The 16,259-nt window shown below is 39.5% G+C and overlaps 1 protein-coding gene across 3 annotated transcripts in view; it reads left to right on the plus strand.

Annotated features, from left to right (window-relative positions):
* Positions 1-16,259, plus strand: part of LOC131160149 (aladin) — a 47,676-nt gene that overhangs the window by 13,043 nt on the left and 18,374 nt on the right. For all 3 annotated transcript variants that reach the window (XR_009137940.1, XR_009137941.1, XM_058115510.1), the window contains exons 8-10: positions 429-516; positions 597-672; positions 9,771-9,870. Coding sequence is in view for 1 of the 3 variants with exons in the window: in XM_058115510.1 (XP_057971493.1) it covers positions 429-516; positions 597-672; positions 9,771-9,870 (264 nt within the window). In the remaining 2 variants the exon portion in view is untranslated. The remainder of the gene's footprint in view (positions 1-428; positions 517-596; positions 673-9,770; positions 9,871-16,259) is intronic.

The raw sequence follows: 16,259 nt of genomic DNA on the forward strand, positions 1-16,259 counted from the left end.
ACCCACTTCATCTGTGATGTACTTATTGGAAGGTGCAGAAGATAGAGAAGAATATTGAGTCTATGGTCAAATGTCTAAGCAATCTAAGGAAATTCTGCTAGAACAAAACTTTGCAGAAACAGTGATGCATATTGTAGGTTTCTGAGATGTCCAGTCTTGAAAACATGTAAAGTAATTTTTTAAGAACCCACTTGAACAAAACTTTGGAGAAACAGTGATGCAGATTGTAGGTTTCTGAGATGTCCAGTCTTGAAAACATGTAAAGTAATTTTTTAAGAACCCACCCCACCCCCAAAACACCCAATCCAACCTTTTTTTCATTACAAATGTTGTTTACATTTCTTTGATGTGATGATTTCCTTTCTTACTTTCGTGTCTTATTTTCTTAGTGTGCGTATGGTCTATTACTTTGAGTATATGATTTGCAGGACTAGGGACACCCATTCGACGAGGGTTGGCTGGTGTATCAATGCTAAAGTGGTCACCCACTGGAGATTATTTTTTTGCTGCAAAATTGTATGAGCAGAATTCTACTATAGTGTCACATACGATGAAGTTAAGCTAGGCTACAAGCTGACGATCATTTTCTTTTGCAGTGATGGAAAATTCTATCTGTGGGAGACAAACACGTGGACGTCGGAACCATGGTCTTCAACTAGTGGCTTTGTTACAGTAAGTTATTATAAAATAGCAATTCTCTCCCACTGACCTCTGAATTCATGTGATGACAAAGTAACTCATGTTCCCTAACACATTAAAAGCCAACTTTGCTTTCATTACCAGGCTCCTACCATAGGTCTTACGTGTTAATGTTGCAGTTTTTGGTGGTATGGTTGAGTTTACAAATTCAAGCATCCTTGAGTTTGGAAAATCTAAAAATTCCATTGGTAATTTCAAGATTTGTTGCTTGGTCTTCAAATTTATAGGTTGCTTAGTTTTAAGTTAATAGTTTTTTTTGTTAGTTCTCTTTTTGAGAATCTTTTCCTTGTTAAAAAATTTCCATGAGTTGGACCAGGATTTGGGAGCCAAGCCGCATGGTTTGTTCCATAAGCAAAGCTTGTAAGCACAATTTGTATGAAATTCATGAATGCTTTTCTTCTAGGTGAGACTCTAGAAGGTTTTTGGAGCAGCAAGGGGAAAGGATGCAGAAACCTGTAGGAACAGAGGTGATGGATAGTTTTGGTTAGGTCTCAAGCTCAAATAGAAGAGACTAGATGCAAAAATAGGAACCAAGATGGCTCTCTAAGAAAATAATTGTTGTGACTAATTATTACTATTTTTTTTTTTTTTTGCACGAGGTAAGAAGAATTTTATCGAGGTAAGAAGAATTTTATCAGCTCAGGGAAATAATACAACAAAGCTTCCTGAAACACAACAAGCCAAGAAGTAAGCAAACAGCTAACCAACTAGCCAACAGGAGTTACATCAGTCTCCTCTTCACCTCCTGAACAATTTTTTGAACAATCTCTTTAGATTTAGGAGTTGTATGAGCAAAAAGAAGGGAATTCTGGCTCTCGAGACATAATAAATGGCAGAGGACCAAATCAACTACTGATGTATTCCTCCTTTCATTTTGGCAGAAGAAATTCACCTAATCTCTTCATTCCATGATATGCAGATTCTGGTATTATCCAGTGTAGAACAAGCTGCCTCTTAGATTCTCTTAGTAGCATTGCAATTGAAAAATATTAAACCATCACAGAATTTGTAAACAAAACATTCAGCATTACCACCAGAAAAAAGCTTTGCAAGAGTATGGGGCCTATCCAGCATTGCTAACCAAGCAATAAAAGCATGCTTGGGAATAGCTTTTTTTAACTATAGAGCTTTATGCCAAGTGAGAACATTCTTCTTTTCTCTGGTTGAGTTCCATACTGAATTGGAAGTAAAATCCCCCAAAGAGGAAATGTGCCAAGTAGCATTGTCCTCTCTTGCAGGGTCTAGAGAAACATGGAGGTCGTTTTTAAGGACTTCATTATGAGACAACCTTTGGGGCCATGCCCAGCAGCCATTATACCAGAAATCATTCACATTAGCCTCCAAAGTGATCCTCAGCTCCTTATGAAAGCTGGAAGTAATATTGAGAAAAGATAGCTTCATCCATTTGTCAAGGAAAAATAAGCTGTTCTTACCATGCTAACTGTAATTTAAATGTCCTTGTAAGCCACATTTCTTCCATTCATAATTTTCTCCAGGTCCAAGTGCTGTTCAATGATGGTTTTAACAGACCATATACTTTTCCCATTTTACTTGTAGGTATGCACCCAAATAACCCAAAGAAATTTCTTTGAATCATAAATGTACTGTGGCAACTTCAGGGCGGTAACCTCTCTCCATTGTTAGAAGCTTTAAACCAAGCCCACCCTCCTCCACAGGCTTACAAACATTAGTCCATTTTCCTTTACAATTTTGAGTATTCCAAACATTTCCCTTCCAAAGAAAAAATTAATTTTTTTTTTGTGGGTGCTGCACCACAGAATTGGGAAGGAAAGAACAGAAGACCAATAGCCCTGGATGTTGAGTATAATATAATTAATGAGTTGCAGTCTGCCAGCATAAGATAAGACTTATGAGTCCAAGAGTCAATTCTAGCAGAAATTCTTTTCACTAGCAGCTCACAATCATGCTGTCATTCTTTTAGTGAGCAAAGGCAGGCCAAGATATCTGATTGGAAGAGTGCTTCTTTTTGCATCCAAAGAATCTGACATCTTACCTGCTAAGTCCTAAGGATTCCCAGAGCAGAACAACTCTTGACTTTGAGGGGTTACATTGCAGCCCAGAGATCATGTAGAAAAGAGACAAAATTTGTTTAATGCAGTTGGCAGCATTAAGATTCCTGTGACAAATATCTGAATATTGTCAGTAAATCCCAGGTTTGTAATGGCCAGCTTGCTGCACCTGTGATGATAGGAAAAAAGACCATGAACAGCTGCATGCTTTAAGAGCCTAATTAAGGCTTCCATCTCTATAACAAAATGTAAGGGGAAATATAGTTTCCTTGACTAATCCCTTTTTCTCCCTTAAAGGAACTTTAGATTGAACAATTTTTTAACAATAGAGTATAGAGAGTTGTAATACATTCCTTGATCCAATTAACAAAAGGAGGGGTTTCAATGCATTTTGGAATCTGAATGACAAAATCCCAACTGACTGAATAAAAGGCCCTTTTAAGGTCCACTTCAAAAGCAAGTTTGGGAGATTTACAATTGAGAGGTCTAAATGTAAGAGCTCTTGGGTAGCTAAGGTGTTGTCCTGTATGTTTCTGCCCTTGATAATGCAGTTTGTTTAAACTGATAAATGAAGAAAGACAATTTTGCAATCTGTAAGCTGAATTTTTTGCAGGGAGGTGACGAAGAGAATTGGACCGGGCTGTATGCTCCTTGTGTTGGACCTGGCCCAAGTAATTGAAAAGGAAGGTATTTCTTTTTTGACTAAATTGGGCCAAATATTTGAGCAGGGCCAAAGTTTAGGAAAGTTTGATTTGGGCTTTGCATTGCATTCAAAGGGAGACTTCCTCATATGGGCTTCCTGCAGAAGGGTCATGGTGGAAATCAAGCCCATTCTTGGGGAATGGTGACCCGGGTACTTTCTTGTTGGTTCCTGATAGTGGCCAGGCCCAAAATTCTGCTCCTAGATCTCCGAAGATGAGGATAGGAAGATGCCACTATACCCTTGGCTAATGGAGTTCATATCCAACCTCCAGTTCTCCGAGATAAGATTTGAACTAACCACGATTTGGAGCATATTCAGACTGCTAGAAGATTAGATTTAAACAAGATCGTGGTGTTAAAATTGTGTCAAGTTTCGAAGAGGTATTGGAAGTTGTGTGGAAAAGAGTAAAAAGAAACTGTCTGGGGGAGAAATTTGATTTTTTCGTCTTAATTCTGGTAGATTTGAGGGTAACAAGGTTTATGCTCGTTGGAAGGCGGCTTGTTTGGGTATTGAGATGAGGAAGATTTTTGAAGATAAGAGAGAAAATTCTAGTGAGTCAGTGTCAAAGTTATTAAGGAGAGATTCTAAAGTAGAGTTTAGTATTGTGGAAGATCCTCATGCTATGAAGAAGGTTGGTTGTAGTAAATGAGGCTAGTAAATGATAGGAGGTAAAGAAATGGAGGATTTTTCAGGTTCAGAAAGTGATGTTATTTGGGAGTTTATGATTGTCGTTTGGGGTGGGGGGGGGGGGGTGGTGGTGGTTATTGGATGAGATTTGAGAACAATATGGTATTGGTATGTTTCTGATTCCTGCAGTCAGGTAGGGGATTTATCTTATGTCCATACACAGAGGTTCCTAAGGGCGCTCAAGATCTTTTGGATAAAATGGACTTCAAGTTGACTGATTTTTGGAGGAAATAAAATGCACTTGGATGGCGGAAAAAGTCAAAAGATGGAGGGTCGGAGGGAATTAGCGAATTTAAAGAGCTTAGTAAATTATGATGTGAAGGGGTTGAAAAAGAGGTTTCCTTGGTTAACATTGTCTAGGTTTATTTTATGATCTTGTTTTTTTTTTTTTTTTGTTTTTGTTTTTTCTGTTTCCTTTTCTTGTTTTTATTTGGTGGATTCCTTGTCCCTGCACGTTCTATCTTCCCTTCTTTCTATCTAATATAGCTTTTATTTTTTTTAATTTTTTTATCAGAAAAAAAAATCTTGTCTATCCTCTCCCATTGGAAAGGTTTGGAGGGAGTTTCCATTTTTTATAACGATGGGTTGTTATTAAGTTACATTGCAAAGATGGAATTCTGCCTACACCAGTGGTGGGGACTCCTAAGATTGAATTAGAAGCTCCAAATCTTTTTGGTACAATGGATTCAAAGACGAGTGATGTTGGAGGAAATGAATTGTGTATGTATAGTGGCAAAATTTGAAAGATGAAGGGTCAAAGGGAATAAGCAAATTTGAAGAGCTTGGTAAATTATGATGGAAAGTGTTTGAAAAGGGCTTTGGTTTATATTGCTTAGTTTTATTTTTGTGAAATTGTGTTCCCCCGCCCCCCTGTTTTCCATATTTTTTTCTTTTTTTTTCTTTGGTTTGGTTTTTATTTTTATTTGCTGGACTCCTTGTCTCTGCACGTTGTGCCCTCTCTTCTTTCTATCTAATATTTCTTTGTTTTTTTTTTTTGGTAATGCATTTGTAGATGATGTTACAGCTAGCCACAGGTGTGAAATCACTTGGATGAAAAGGGTTTCTTGCTCTAGGCACCAGAACTAAAATAGTGGCATTAACTTTCTTTGGAAGCTTAGCATCTTTGAAGAATGACTTAACTGCACCTCAAACATCTTCACCCACTGTAGTCCAGCAACACTTGTAGACTTTAGCATTAAACCCATCAGGACCAGGGATTTATCATCAGAAAAAGAGAAGATTGCACATTTGATTTCATCATTATCCACATCTTAAGTCAAGTGACTCTTAACATCTTCAGCCTGGAAAACTTAAGAATAGGTCTCAAATAATCAGGGTTGCATTGAAGAACTTCCTTATTTTTTTTGTCAAAGAGATTAAAGTAGAAAGATAGCAACTCATTTGGAGATGTTTTAAACTTGGTCATTCTCTTCCCATTAATATCTGTTAGGGATCTGATCTGGCTTTTAGCATTCCTGTCTTGAGTTACTAAAGAGAAAAACTTGTTGTTTCTATCCCCCAAATGAAGGCAATCAACTTTAGATTTTTGCTTAGCATTTCCTCCTCAGTCCTTAGCATATCTGAGTAGTTATGAAGCCTTGAATTCAATGATTGAGAGTCAAGAGATGCTACTAGAAATTGAAAAATGGGCTGTATTAAGGTCATCTTTCAGCACACTGATTCTATTGCTCAGATCAGAAAAATGGAGTTTATGAAATTCTTTGAGAAGCTTTGAGGAGCTTAAACTTCTGATGAAGTATGGACATAGGCGTCCCACAACTTATTGCACTAAACCTTAGCAACCAAACCCATAAATCCCTGTGTTTTATTCAGCAGTTGAGGAACTTGAAATGGATTTTGAGAGAAATATTATTCATTTGAGAGGACAAGCTAACCATATTAGGACAGTGGTCAGATAATCCGGGAGGCAGAAACTCTAAAATCATTGAGGGGAAAGCCAAAAGAGCACGATTTGAAACAAGGAATCTGCCTAATTTTCTGGCTATGAAACCCTCCTCCCTTTTATTTGACCAAGTGAATAGTGGACGAGAGAAAGGAAAATCATCCAGCCCAGATGTTGAAAGGTTGAGAGGATCATCCAGCTGGGTTGTGCATAGATGGGCCAAATGATTGGGCAGCCTTTACATATCCCCAATCATAATGAAGCCCTTTTGCTCAAGACTTCTGAGGCTACGAGAGATCAGCATCTTTTAGAACAGAAGCAAGATGAATTGTGCTCATCTTTGAACAATATACAATGGTTTCTGATAGGTTTAGAGATGTGCTTCTTTTTGAACAATATCCATTGTGTCATTAGGAGAGATGCTCCAATATCAATAAAGAGTAGGAGATGGAAGCAGAAATGCGGGTTTCTAAAAAATCTACTGATACTCTAGAGGATGAGAGGATGATGCTTCTCCTCTTCAGGAAAAGAACAATAAAGGCTGGGTTTTAGGGACGTAAGTAGGGGTTCTGTTTCTAAGAATATTAAAATTCTTGTGAGATTGAAACCTAGGATTTTATTTTTTGCCTCATTGGAAATCTTATTGCCAAGGGAGCCAATTTGGATAATTTGAGGAGTTGAAAGGTTTACTTCCACTGTAAGGAAGTGCAAATGGGTTCTGAAGAGAGGAAACTTATTGAAGATAGGCGATAATTATTTTCTGAGAAAATGAATAAAATTATCAAGAGATTCCAAAGGTGCTCTAAGTATAGTGGAGGAGCCAATTGATGAGAGGGCCAAAATGAGTAACGATAGTAAGTAATGGGGGAATGTTTCAGATGAGGATAGTGTTGGTTGTGGTGATTTTGAATGTGGAAGAGGTTTACCTTTGGATTATATTTGGGATCAGCATGCATTTTTCTCTGATTCTTCTAGTGATCGCCTTGAGGATTTATCTTGTGTGCCGCCTCCTCCTCCTCTAGAAGTCTTAGATGGAATTAATATTTTTGAAGATGATGTTCCTAAGGATGAATAGAAGATAAATGATGGAATTCTGCTTCTAGGAAGGACCGTGAAACTCAAGAGTTTGTTGGATGACGTAGGCCTCATGAAAAGGATTCATATAGCTGACCCCACCTAGTGGGACTTAAGGCTTGGTTTTGTTGTTGTTGTTGTAGTGTCCTCGCTATGATTGTATATTCTCTTTCTTAATATATCTTCTTTTATTATCCCAAAAAAAAAAAAAAACAATTGAGCATGAATAATGCCTAGTATCTCAATATTTTTCATTTAAAAGGAAAAACAGCCTAAATGTATAAATTTTTTATGTTAATTAGCTAACGTATCCTGAGCATGTTGTATCCTTGTCTTTACAAAGTCTTCATATCGCAGTATCATCGTGTCGTCCGTATCCTGATTGGTATCAGTGCTTCCTAGGTGGAAATTAATGGGGAAGTCATAGAAGAGGACAGGACATCAAAGAAGGCATCTGCAATTTGTGTGAGATCCCTTACAACCATCAACTCAGAGATCCCAACTGGAGGGCATTACTTGTTGCAGGATCAACTTTGTGGCTTGAAAGCCCCTTTAGCAAGGAAGAAGTCTTTTGTGCCTCAAAAGATTTTTATGTGGACAAAGTTCCAAGCTCAGATGGTTTTACCATTTGCAAGCTTATTGGGATCAACTCAAATTTGATATTGTCGAAGTTTTTTGTAGTTTTCATACTTGACAGGCTTGTGGACAGCATGTATACCTTTGTTGCTCTGCTCCCAAAGAAAGCAGAGGCTTCTACATCAAATATTTCAATCCCTTTCTTGGTGGGAATTGTTTATAAATTTCTTCAAGGTGCTTGCTTCAAGACTGAAAAAAATGATCCGACATGTCAGTGGGTAGTATCAGCATGCCTTTGTTGAAGGGGGGCAAGTTATGGACACTGCCCTTCCAGCTTCTGAAATTTGGGATGGCCATTCTGTTTCTGGGAAGAGGGAGTTGTCTGCAGATTTGACATGGAAAAGCATTTGATAATGTTTGTTGGAGTCATCTTAATAGAGTTAGCACTAACAATCAGTTGCAGAGCTGGATTTCTTTTAAGGCTCTCTCTGGACGTTTGTTCCCTTTGTTTTGAAAATTCAAATTTGCTTCTCACCTGTTCCTTCATTGCTCCTTCTCATGGAGGGTGTGGAATGATATTTTCGCCTTATTTGGAGAAAGTTGGGTGTGTCTAGGATCAATAGAGGATTTTTTGGATATATCATTTTCAGGTTCTAGGAGGGGTAAAGATGGTTTGACATTGTGGATGTGAGTGATCTTTTTGAGTTTTGTGAGGATTTGATTGGAGGCTTGGGACTATACGGGCTTTTTGGACTTTTGGTGCAAATGGATTGAACATATACTGACCTCAATTCATGTTAATAGCTGTGCAGGGCTATTTTCATTCTTCAAAAAGGAATTGGGATTGTTATCACTCGGTTAAATGGGGAATTGTTTGGCAACTTACTCAAAAGGGTGGCTTGGGTCCTTAATCTATTGCGCTTTACAATGAAGCGCTTCTTAGCAAATGGCTTTGGAGATCCATGAGTGAGAGAATTTTTGGAGAAAGGCAATTGCTTTAAAGGATGGTCTTGATGAGAATGGGTGGGCCTCCAAAGAGGTTAGGAAGCCCTATTGGGTAGGTGTCTGGATCATAAAAGGTTTGGAGGGCTTCTTCACTTCCATCCAACTTGAAGTTGGAAATGATGACACAATATTTTACTTTTGCATGATGTCTGGTGCGGTTTCTCTCCACTTAGTACTTAATTTCCTGTATGATTTTCAGTTTTACATGTGATAAGGATGCTTTGATGAGTATCCATGCTGATCACTTCAAAAATGGTGTAGTTTGGGACATAACCTTTGTCAGAAATGCCATGATTGGGAGTTTAGGAGATAGACACTTCTGCAGATTTTTGTGGCTGCTTATGCAGCAATATTCCCCATTGGGCCAAGCCAAATGTGCTTAGGTGGAGACCTACCAAAAATGGGTACTTCACAATTAGCTCCTTCTATAAGAAGCTAGACTACCCTGTTGAGGCTAGGATCAGCCTTCCCCTGGATGGCTACGTTGAATTTTCTTGCCTCGGCCGAAGTGTTCTTGCTTTTTCTTGAGACTTGAGAGGCAGCTTTGTGCAGATCCTCACTAGTTGCAAGCTGTGAACCTTTCCTTTGAAGTTTGAACTACCTTGGTCTCCCTCTTGGTGCAAAGTTTGAGGGAACTTGCATCTGGTACCAATTGCTGAAACATTTTAAAAATAAAAACTCGCTGGTTTGGAAGCGTAATTATCTCTCTAAAGATGGAAGGCTCACTCTCATCTAAAGCACTCTCCCTAACCTCCTAGTTTACTTCATGCTCCTCTTCCCTAGCATCATTGGTCCAAGCCAGAGCCTGAAAATGCTAAGCCTGAGCACTAAAACTACAAAAGAATATTTAGAATTATTGAATTTAATGCTAATGAAAACAAATCATGATTATTTAAACAAGTGGTTATGTGATGATTTTCATATTGAGCTTTGTTCTCACCCCTACAAGATTTTCTTCTTGCTGTTGTGTGAGTTGTGAGGCTACTAAACAGATAGTTTTCATAATATATTTTTTTTTCCTAAAGATTTTATCTCATTTTATTAAATAAATCTTTTTCAAGCTGTGCTGATAAATCTTGTCTTTTGTTTTAAGGGAGCAACTTGGGATCCTGATGGACGTATGATACTGATTGCTTTCTCTCAGTCTTCAATTTTAGGTTCACTTCACTTTGCAGCAAAGCCTCCATCATTGGGTATGTGAGATTTACATTCCAGTTGTTATTTTATTTTTCAATGTAATTTCAAGCATTTGAAAAGCTAAAGCTTGAGATCAGGTTTACGACCTAACATAGAAGGTCCACCTCATCTTTTGATTCTTAAATTAATTGAAACGGGTAAATTTTACTTTTCTTATGAGTTTTCTTCTCCTCATGCGCACGAGGGGCGGGGGGAGACGTTGAGAGTGGGTTGGGGAAATACTTCAAATATGCTGGGAATGAGAAACAAAGTGTTACTTTAGTAAACTCTTCAAGAACTGAAGCTGAGGAAGTTTCAATTTTGTAAGGAATTGAGTATAAGAAAAGATAGGTTTATGAGGAAAGAAGGGAGAGACTGAATAAGCATATAGATATATCATGCACTATTTCGCAGAATTGGCAAAGTCTAAAACAGTCCCGTGCACTAAGAAAAAAAAAAAATTCTAGTAGTATTTATCTTGTGCAGGAAGATTTTCCAGTCTGACCTTCATCGCAGAGCATGTAGATATTTCATTTTATGTTATTTTGAGGTAAGACTCTGGCTACTCAACTGCATCACCCTCTGATGGGTAGTTAACTTGGTGGAAACTGAGAAAGAACGTCCAAGAGTGTCTTTACAAGCTCCAAAATAAATTTGTATACTGCTTTGAATCTCGTATGTGTCTTTTTTCCTACCTTCTTGGTTATCTCAGTTTGTATTGGTGAGGAAATTTCACCCTGAGCGCATATTGTGCTTCGGACAAATGACCCTCTGTATTTACCCTTTCCAAAGCCAGATTCAAGGATTTTCTTCCAATTTGGATGGTTTTGGAAGGATCTACCTTCCTCATGCCCAGTAAAGCAGGGGATGGGGAGGAGGGAGGGCCATTATTTGTAACAAATCAAGCATCAGCATGGAGAAGTATTTTTAATAGATCCTGATTCTACCAATTAATCCTTCGATAATTTTCTTGATGGAGAGAGGGCGGACGTCTTCAAAATCACAGAATATAGGAAAGCCACAGGATCTCCATCTTCCTGGAAACTAATGAAAATTTGCTGATTTCTCCTGTGGAAGGATTTCTGGCAATGCCAGACCCCAACATTGGATCAAGAGGAACAGGGAAGGGGACCAAACGTCAGCGGATTCATGGCACTCACAGAGGTTAACCCAGGTGGCTGGAGAACTATAGCCTTCCTAGAGGGTTATGATTCAAAGGGATGGCTCAAACTCTCAGTTGGTGCTGAAGAACTTGGCCATAGAATCTTCCCAGATGCCAGTTGGAAAGCCTTCAAAAACCAGTCCCTTTTGCAGGTTGGGAGACAGCTGCCCTCCAATAGTGATGATTTGTTTTTTAAAAAGCTTGAGCTGGGTTCCCACAGGCCCAAAATCATTAATAATTTTGTTGATCTCTGGGTGGGCCATGATTTGGACTCATCATTTTCAGGCAACTAGAGTGTTTTTTTTGGCCCTTTCACCTTCAGAAAAGCTCAATCTGTCTGGCTCCCTCTCTGTCTAAACCAAATGGGCCTCCTTTAGGCCCTACCTCCATCTGTCCTTTCACAGCCAATGATGGCCCAAACCCAGATCAGGCCCCCAACTGACAGTCTTCTCACTAACGGAATGCCCCAGGTAAACCAATTGTCTAAAAGCTGAAGGTGACTGCTAACTAGAGCATCTTTGTCAAAGGCTAAGCAGAAAAGTAGTTAGAAATCTTGTGCTAAGTGGAGAAGGGCCACCCCACATGTCATGCTAGAAGTAAATGTTTTTCCAATTCCCCATGTCAAAATTGATAAAGTGAAGAAGTCTTCCTATCCTTTCTGGTTATATTCCAAACTGCACACCATAGGGTTCTCTAACTTCTTTAGAAGTCCGTCCATTATGAATTTGTGTTTGAAGCCATATTTCCAAGCAATGATGATTCTCCAAAATAGATCTCATTCATCATGAACCTCTATAGCAATTTACTGGAGGAGGGCTTTGTTGAAAGTAGACAGGGACTTGAGCCCCAAGCCTCAATTTTTAATAGGTGGTTTCACTGACCCTTATATGACAAGATGGTTTTAAAATCCACTCTCATGTTTTCCCAGTGAGATCTTTCATGATGTTTTCCAATCTTTTGACTACTGAGCATGGAATAGGAAAAGGGACATAGAATAGTATGGGAGATTTGAGAGGGTACAGATGAGAGTAAATCTTCTCCTTTTGATAAATTACTTTTCCATTCAGCAAGTTTTTCTTAGACCTCTCAATAGTGGGATCCCAGACTTCTTTGTCTTTAAAGTATGATCCAAGAGTGAGATCCATACAGGTTAAGGAAAATGCCCCCAACTTGCAGCATAAATTTCCTGCTAGAAATGCCCAGGTTGACTCTTAGACCTGAGACTGCACTCTAATTTGAGGATTTGCTGAGGTTCCTTCTCGCAGAAGACAGTAGTGTCATCAATAAAAGGGAGGAGGGAGGTGGAGCTTCCATTCTCTATCATCCTCCCAAAATTATGACCTTTTAAAAGACCTCCTTCAGTGGCTTTTTTTTTTTTTGGATAAGAGAAAATTGTATCAAGAATAAAAAGTTGTACAATATAAGAGGACAAGATGTCCTCAATGTACCAAAAAACTACAACCAGAAAAGTTACATGATAGCTGCCACCAAGTCCCTTTGAATATTTGACAGTGATAAACCCCAAAAGATCCTAAATGGGTGGGCCTATAACAGAGCCAGAAGCACCACTTTATCCCATAATAAATTAGAGCAAGATTTTTCATCTAGAATATTCTCGTGTTCCTTTCGATTCCAAGGGTCCATAAGGTAGTGAAAACTACTCGGCTCCATAAAGCACCTCCCTTTCTACTAGAGCCAAAACTCCTGTGTTTCAACCTAGCAAGAATTCTTACACATTCTGGGATGTTACCCAAGCTTCCAATTCTGAGGTATGATGCCATCTTACAATGCAGAAAAAAGGGGAGCATTCATTTGATTGATCATTTAGCACATAATACACATGTCAGGGCTGAGAGACATATAGGGCCTTCGGCTCTGCATTATTGTACGTTAGGAGGCCTGTGTGTCCTTCTGCTTTCTGTTTCTCCTTTTCTCTCCACATTTTATTTGGCACACGAGTAATTTCTTTATCCCTCCTGCCCTTATTTTCTCCAGCTCTACAAACTACCTCTGTATGTCCTTGATGGCAACATTTGGAGCAATAGAAACCATGCTTCTCATATCGCACCTCCTGCTAAATCACTTTATTATTTGAAACAACAATGGGGAATCTCTGTACCGGTTCCTCTTGAAGGTCAATCTCTACACATATCTGTGCACCAGACGTTCGAGTCCTGTTCAATGTTGCATTATCAACTCCTAAAAATCGACCAAATCTGGATGCTAGAATTTGAAGACAATCTGGGTGATACATATGGATCAGTAAGCTAGGAAGGAATGTCCATTGGGGTGCCAAAGTAGACTCCTCTTTTAGATCAAAGTCTTTCGCCTAATGAAATAGCCGAAACGAACACCCATCTATTACTCTTCCTTCACGTGCCCATGCATGCACAAAGTCCCTCTCAGATCTTAATTGTACAAGAACATGGTAGCTGTCCATGAAACTAACCGTTGGAATTTCTAGTAAACCCCAAGTTTTCACCACTGTATTTTTGATGACATCTATTGAGGGCCTAGAGCGTGTTAATTTCAGAACCAAAGCAAACCGGAATTCCTCAGCCGCCTTTGTCATCTCCATCTCTGTAAAAATGAAGCCTTTCTCTCCATTAATATCCACAGGATGCTGCATTGGCATTCTGAACGTAGGCACCACCATTTTTGTTACCATCTGAGAATACGTCTTTTGCTAGTATCTCCAGGTTCAAAGGTCCCCATCGGTGAGGGATTCACCGTTGGAATAGGCGCCGCTATGGGCAACCCAAGGACTAGGATTGATGTCGGCTACATGTTTCCCATATTGAAAGCCTAAAATTAAGAACCAACCTTTTGTGGAAAGATAAGATGGAACCTGAGGTGCAATGGCAACGACAATCTCCTTCTAGTGTGCGGCGTCCCCAAAATTTCAATCTTTGGCAAAGGTGGGCTGGATCTTACATTGCTTTGCGACGGCGACGGTATTCTCCTTCTTGTGTGCGGTGATGTCAATCTCCGGAGGCAAAAATGTTGCATGCGGCGGTGCTTGGTGTGGGCGGTGCTTGCTGGTTCGGCAATTGGCACTTTGGCGTGTCGCCTAAAACATGAAGGCACTGATGATCTCCTGAATCGAGCCAAAAAGTGCAAACTTCTCCTTGCTTGCGGCGACGTTAATCTCTAGAGGCGAAAATGTTGCAGGCGGCGGTGCTTACTGGTTCGGACTTCGGCGCGTCGCCTGAGACGTGAAGGCATTGACTCTCTTGAATCGAGCCAGAAAGAGCCTCCCGTACGACGGTGTGGGGAGGCGATTCGGGTTACCAACAGCCGTGTGATTGGGCGGCCGCGGGCAAACTACAGCGCCCGTAACCTAGGGTTTTCCTTCTATCTGTACCTAGGATCTCTACAGTTTGGGATCTCTTTTGAGGCGATCACCTTGGATATGATTATGTTAAACTTCTCACTAAGTTAATAAGCCAGAAATTCTTGATCTTTGTGGCCCCTACTTTGTAAGTAATCAAGGTCACAAAGGCTGCCTACTAATCTGCTTGATCTATAAAAGTAATCTAAAATACCAACCGTGTCATATTTGAAGAGTTCATAGTTTGGTTTAAAGAAAGCCAATGTGAAGCTTTTAGTCCTTCGGGCTTTGTCCTGTTGCAATCCTTGTGTGGTTGAAGAATTTCCTCCTCACATAAGGCCTTTCCAGCCACTTGGCTGTGGAGGAACTTTAATTATTGACAGCAATGTTTCCACTTTTGATCTCCAGTTTGAAAGTTTGTAGTAAAGATTCTTATAGTCTTTAGAAACGCCACTCTTAGTGGTCTCCTCCTCTACTAAAACCTTGCCCTTGATTTCAACTCCACTTAAGGCGTTAAAACTTCTACTGCAGTTGCTGTTCAGTGCAATAGGCTGGTATTTTGATCCCCCTCTTGGAGCCATAAGGCCCTAGATTTTTATCTCCAACCTGCTTCTTCCATGTTAATATACTAGACATCTCTTTTCTAAGAAATGTCCTCCTCCTTTTATCTTCAACATCGAAGCTTGAGCCATCTCCTTGAGGTTGCTAATAATCACATCCTTTTTTGAGTGAATGTTCTCGAAAGTGTTCTTATTTCATCGTTGCAACCTTTAATTACATTTCCTTGTAGCTTAATTTGGTCAGCAAAACCTTTGTGTTCGAGCCGCATACTTTCAAACAGGAAGGGAGTTGAACCCCATTTTATTCCCCTCTCTCACCTCAACACACACACACACACTCACACCCCCTAAACAAACCAAAAGATGAAACAAAGAATAGATAAATAAATAAAGGATAACAAGGAGATTGCCGGACATAGGCTTCAGGGAGAAATTTTTGTGAAACCTTGAGGAAATGTTCTTCGTACCTAGTTAATCACATCCTTATCAAGTGAATATTCCTGAAAGTGTTCTTATACCATTTCAATTTTTCTTCGATACTACCAAGCTTAATTTGGTTGCCAAAACCTTATTGTTTGAGCCACATACTTTCAACGTGGTAAGGGAGTTGGACCCCATTTTATCAACACCACCACCCACACCCCCTCCCCACCCCCGGTGCCAACCCACAATATCAAGCACAATAGGGAAGTCATCAGAGATGGGCCTTGGGAAAACTTTTTGTTAAACCTAGAGGAAATGTTCTTCCTACCCTGTTTAGACTGAAAAACTTGTCAATCCTCAAGTAGGAGGGGATCTCTTGTGAGTTACGCCATCTGACAGAACCACCAAGAAGAGGAAGGTCAACATGGTCATTAACATTAATGAATTCAGGAAATTTCTTCATTCTTATGCTATCGAAATGCCACCATTTCTTTCATGAGGATACAAAACCATGCAAGAAGTCTTCCCGAGCAACCCAGGGACATCCCAATAGGCTTCTACCTCAAATAGCTTCTTCCACAGCAGCTGGCTACAGGGTTTTTCACCTGAGTGATGAACTCTGGTGAAAATCCACGTGAAGTTACCATCCAGCTTTCTGAAGATGCTTGTTACTGAGAAAATACATATTATGTGGTTAGTTATTTCCACTATGTTATTGTTCCATAGAACAGTTAGACCTTCCGCACTTCCAGCAGCTCTAAGGTGGACCCCCTTTCAGTTTTTGTGCCCTCAGAGACTGCTGATCATAATCCTGTCAACTATCTCTATTTTTGTTTCCTGTAAGCATATCATGTGACTTTTCCAATCTTGGTGAAAGCATTTAACAACTTCCTTTTTTATCTCTCAATCAATCTTTTAACATTCGAAGAT

This window comes from Malania oleifera, chromosome 7 (assembly GCF_029873635.1).
Source record: "Malania oleifera isolate guangnan ecotype guangnan chromosome 7, ASM2987363v1, whole genome shotgun sequence".
Classification (NCBI taxonomy): Eukaryota; Viridiplantae; Streptophyta; class Magnoliopsida; order Santalales; family Ximeniaceae; genus Malania; species Malania oleifera.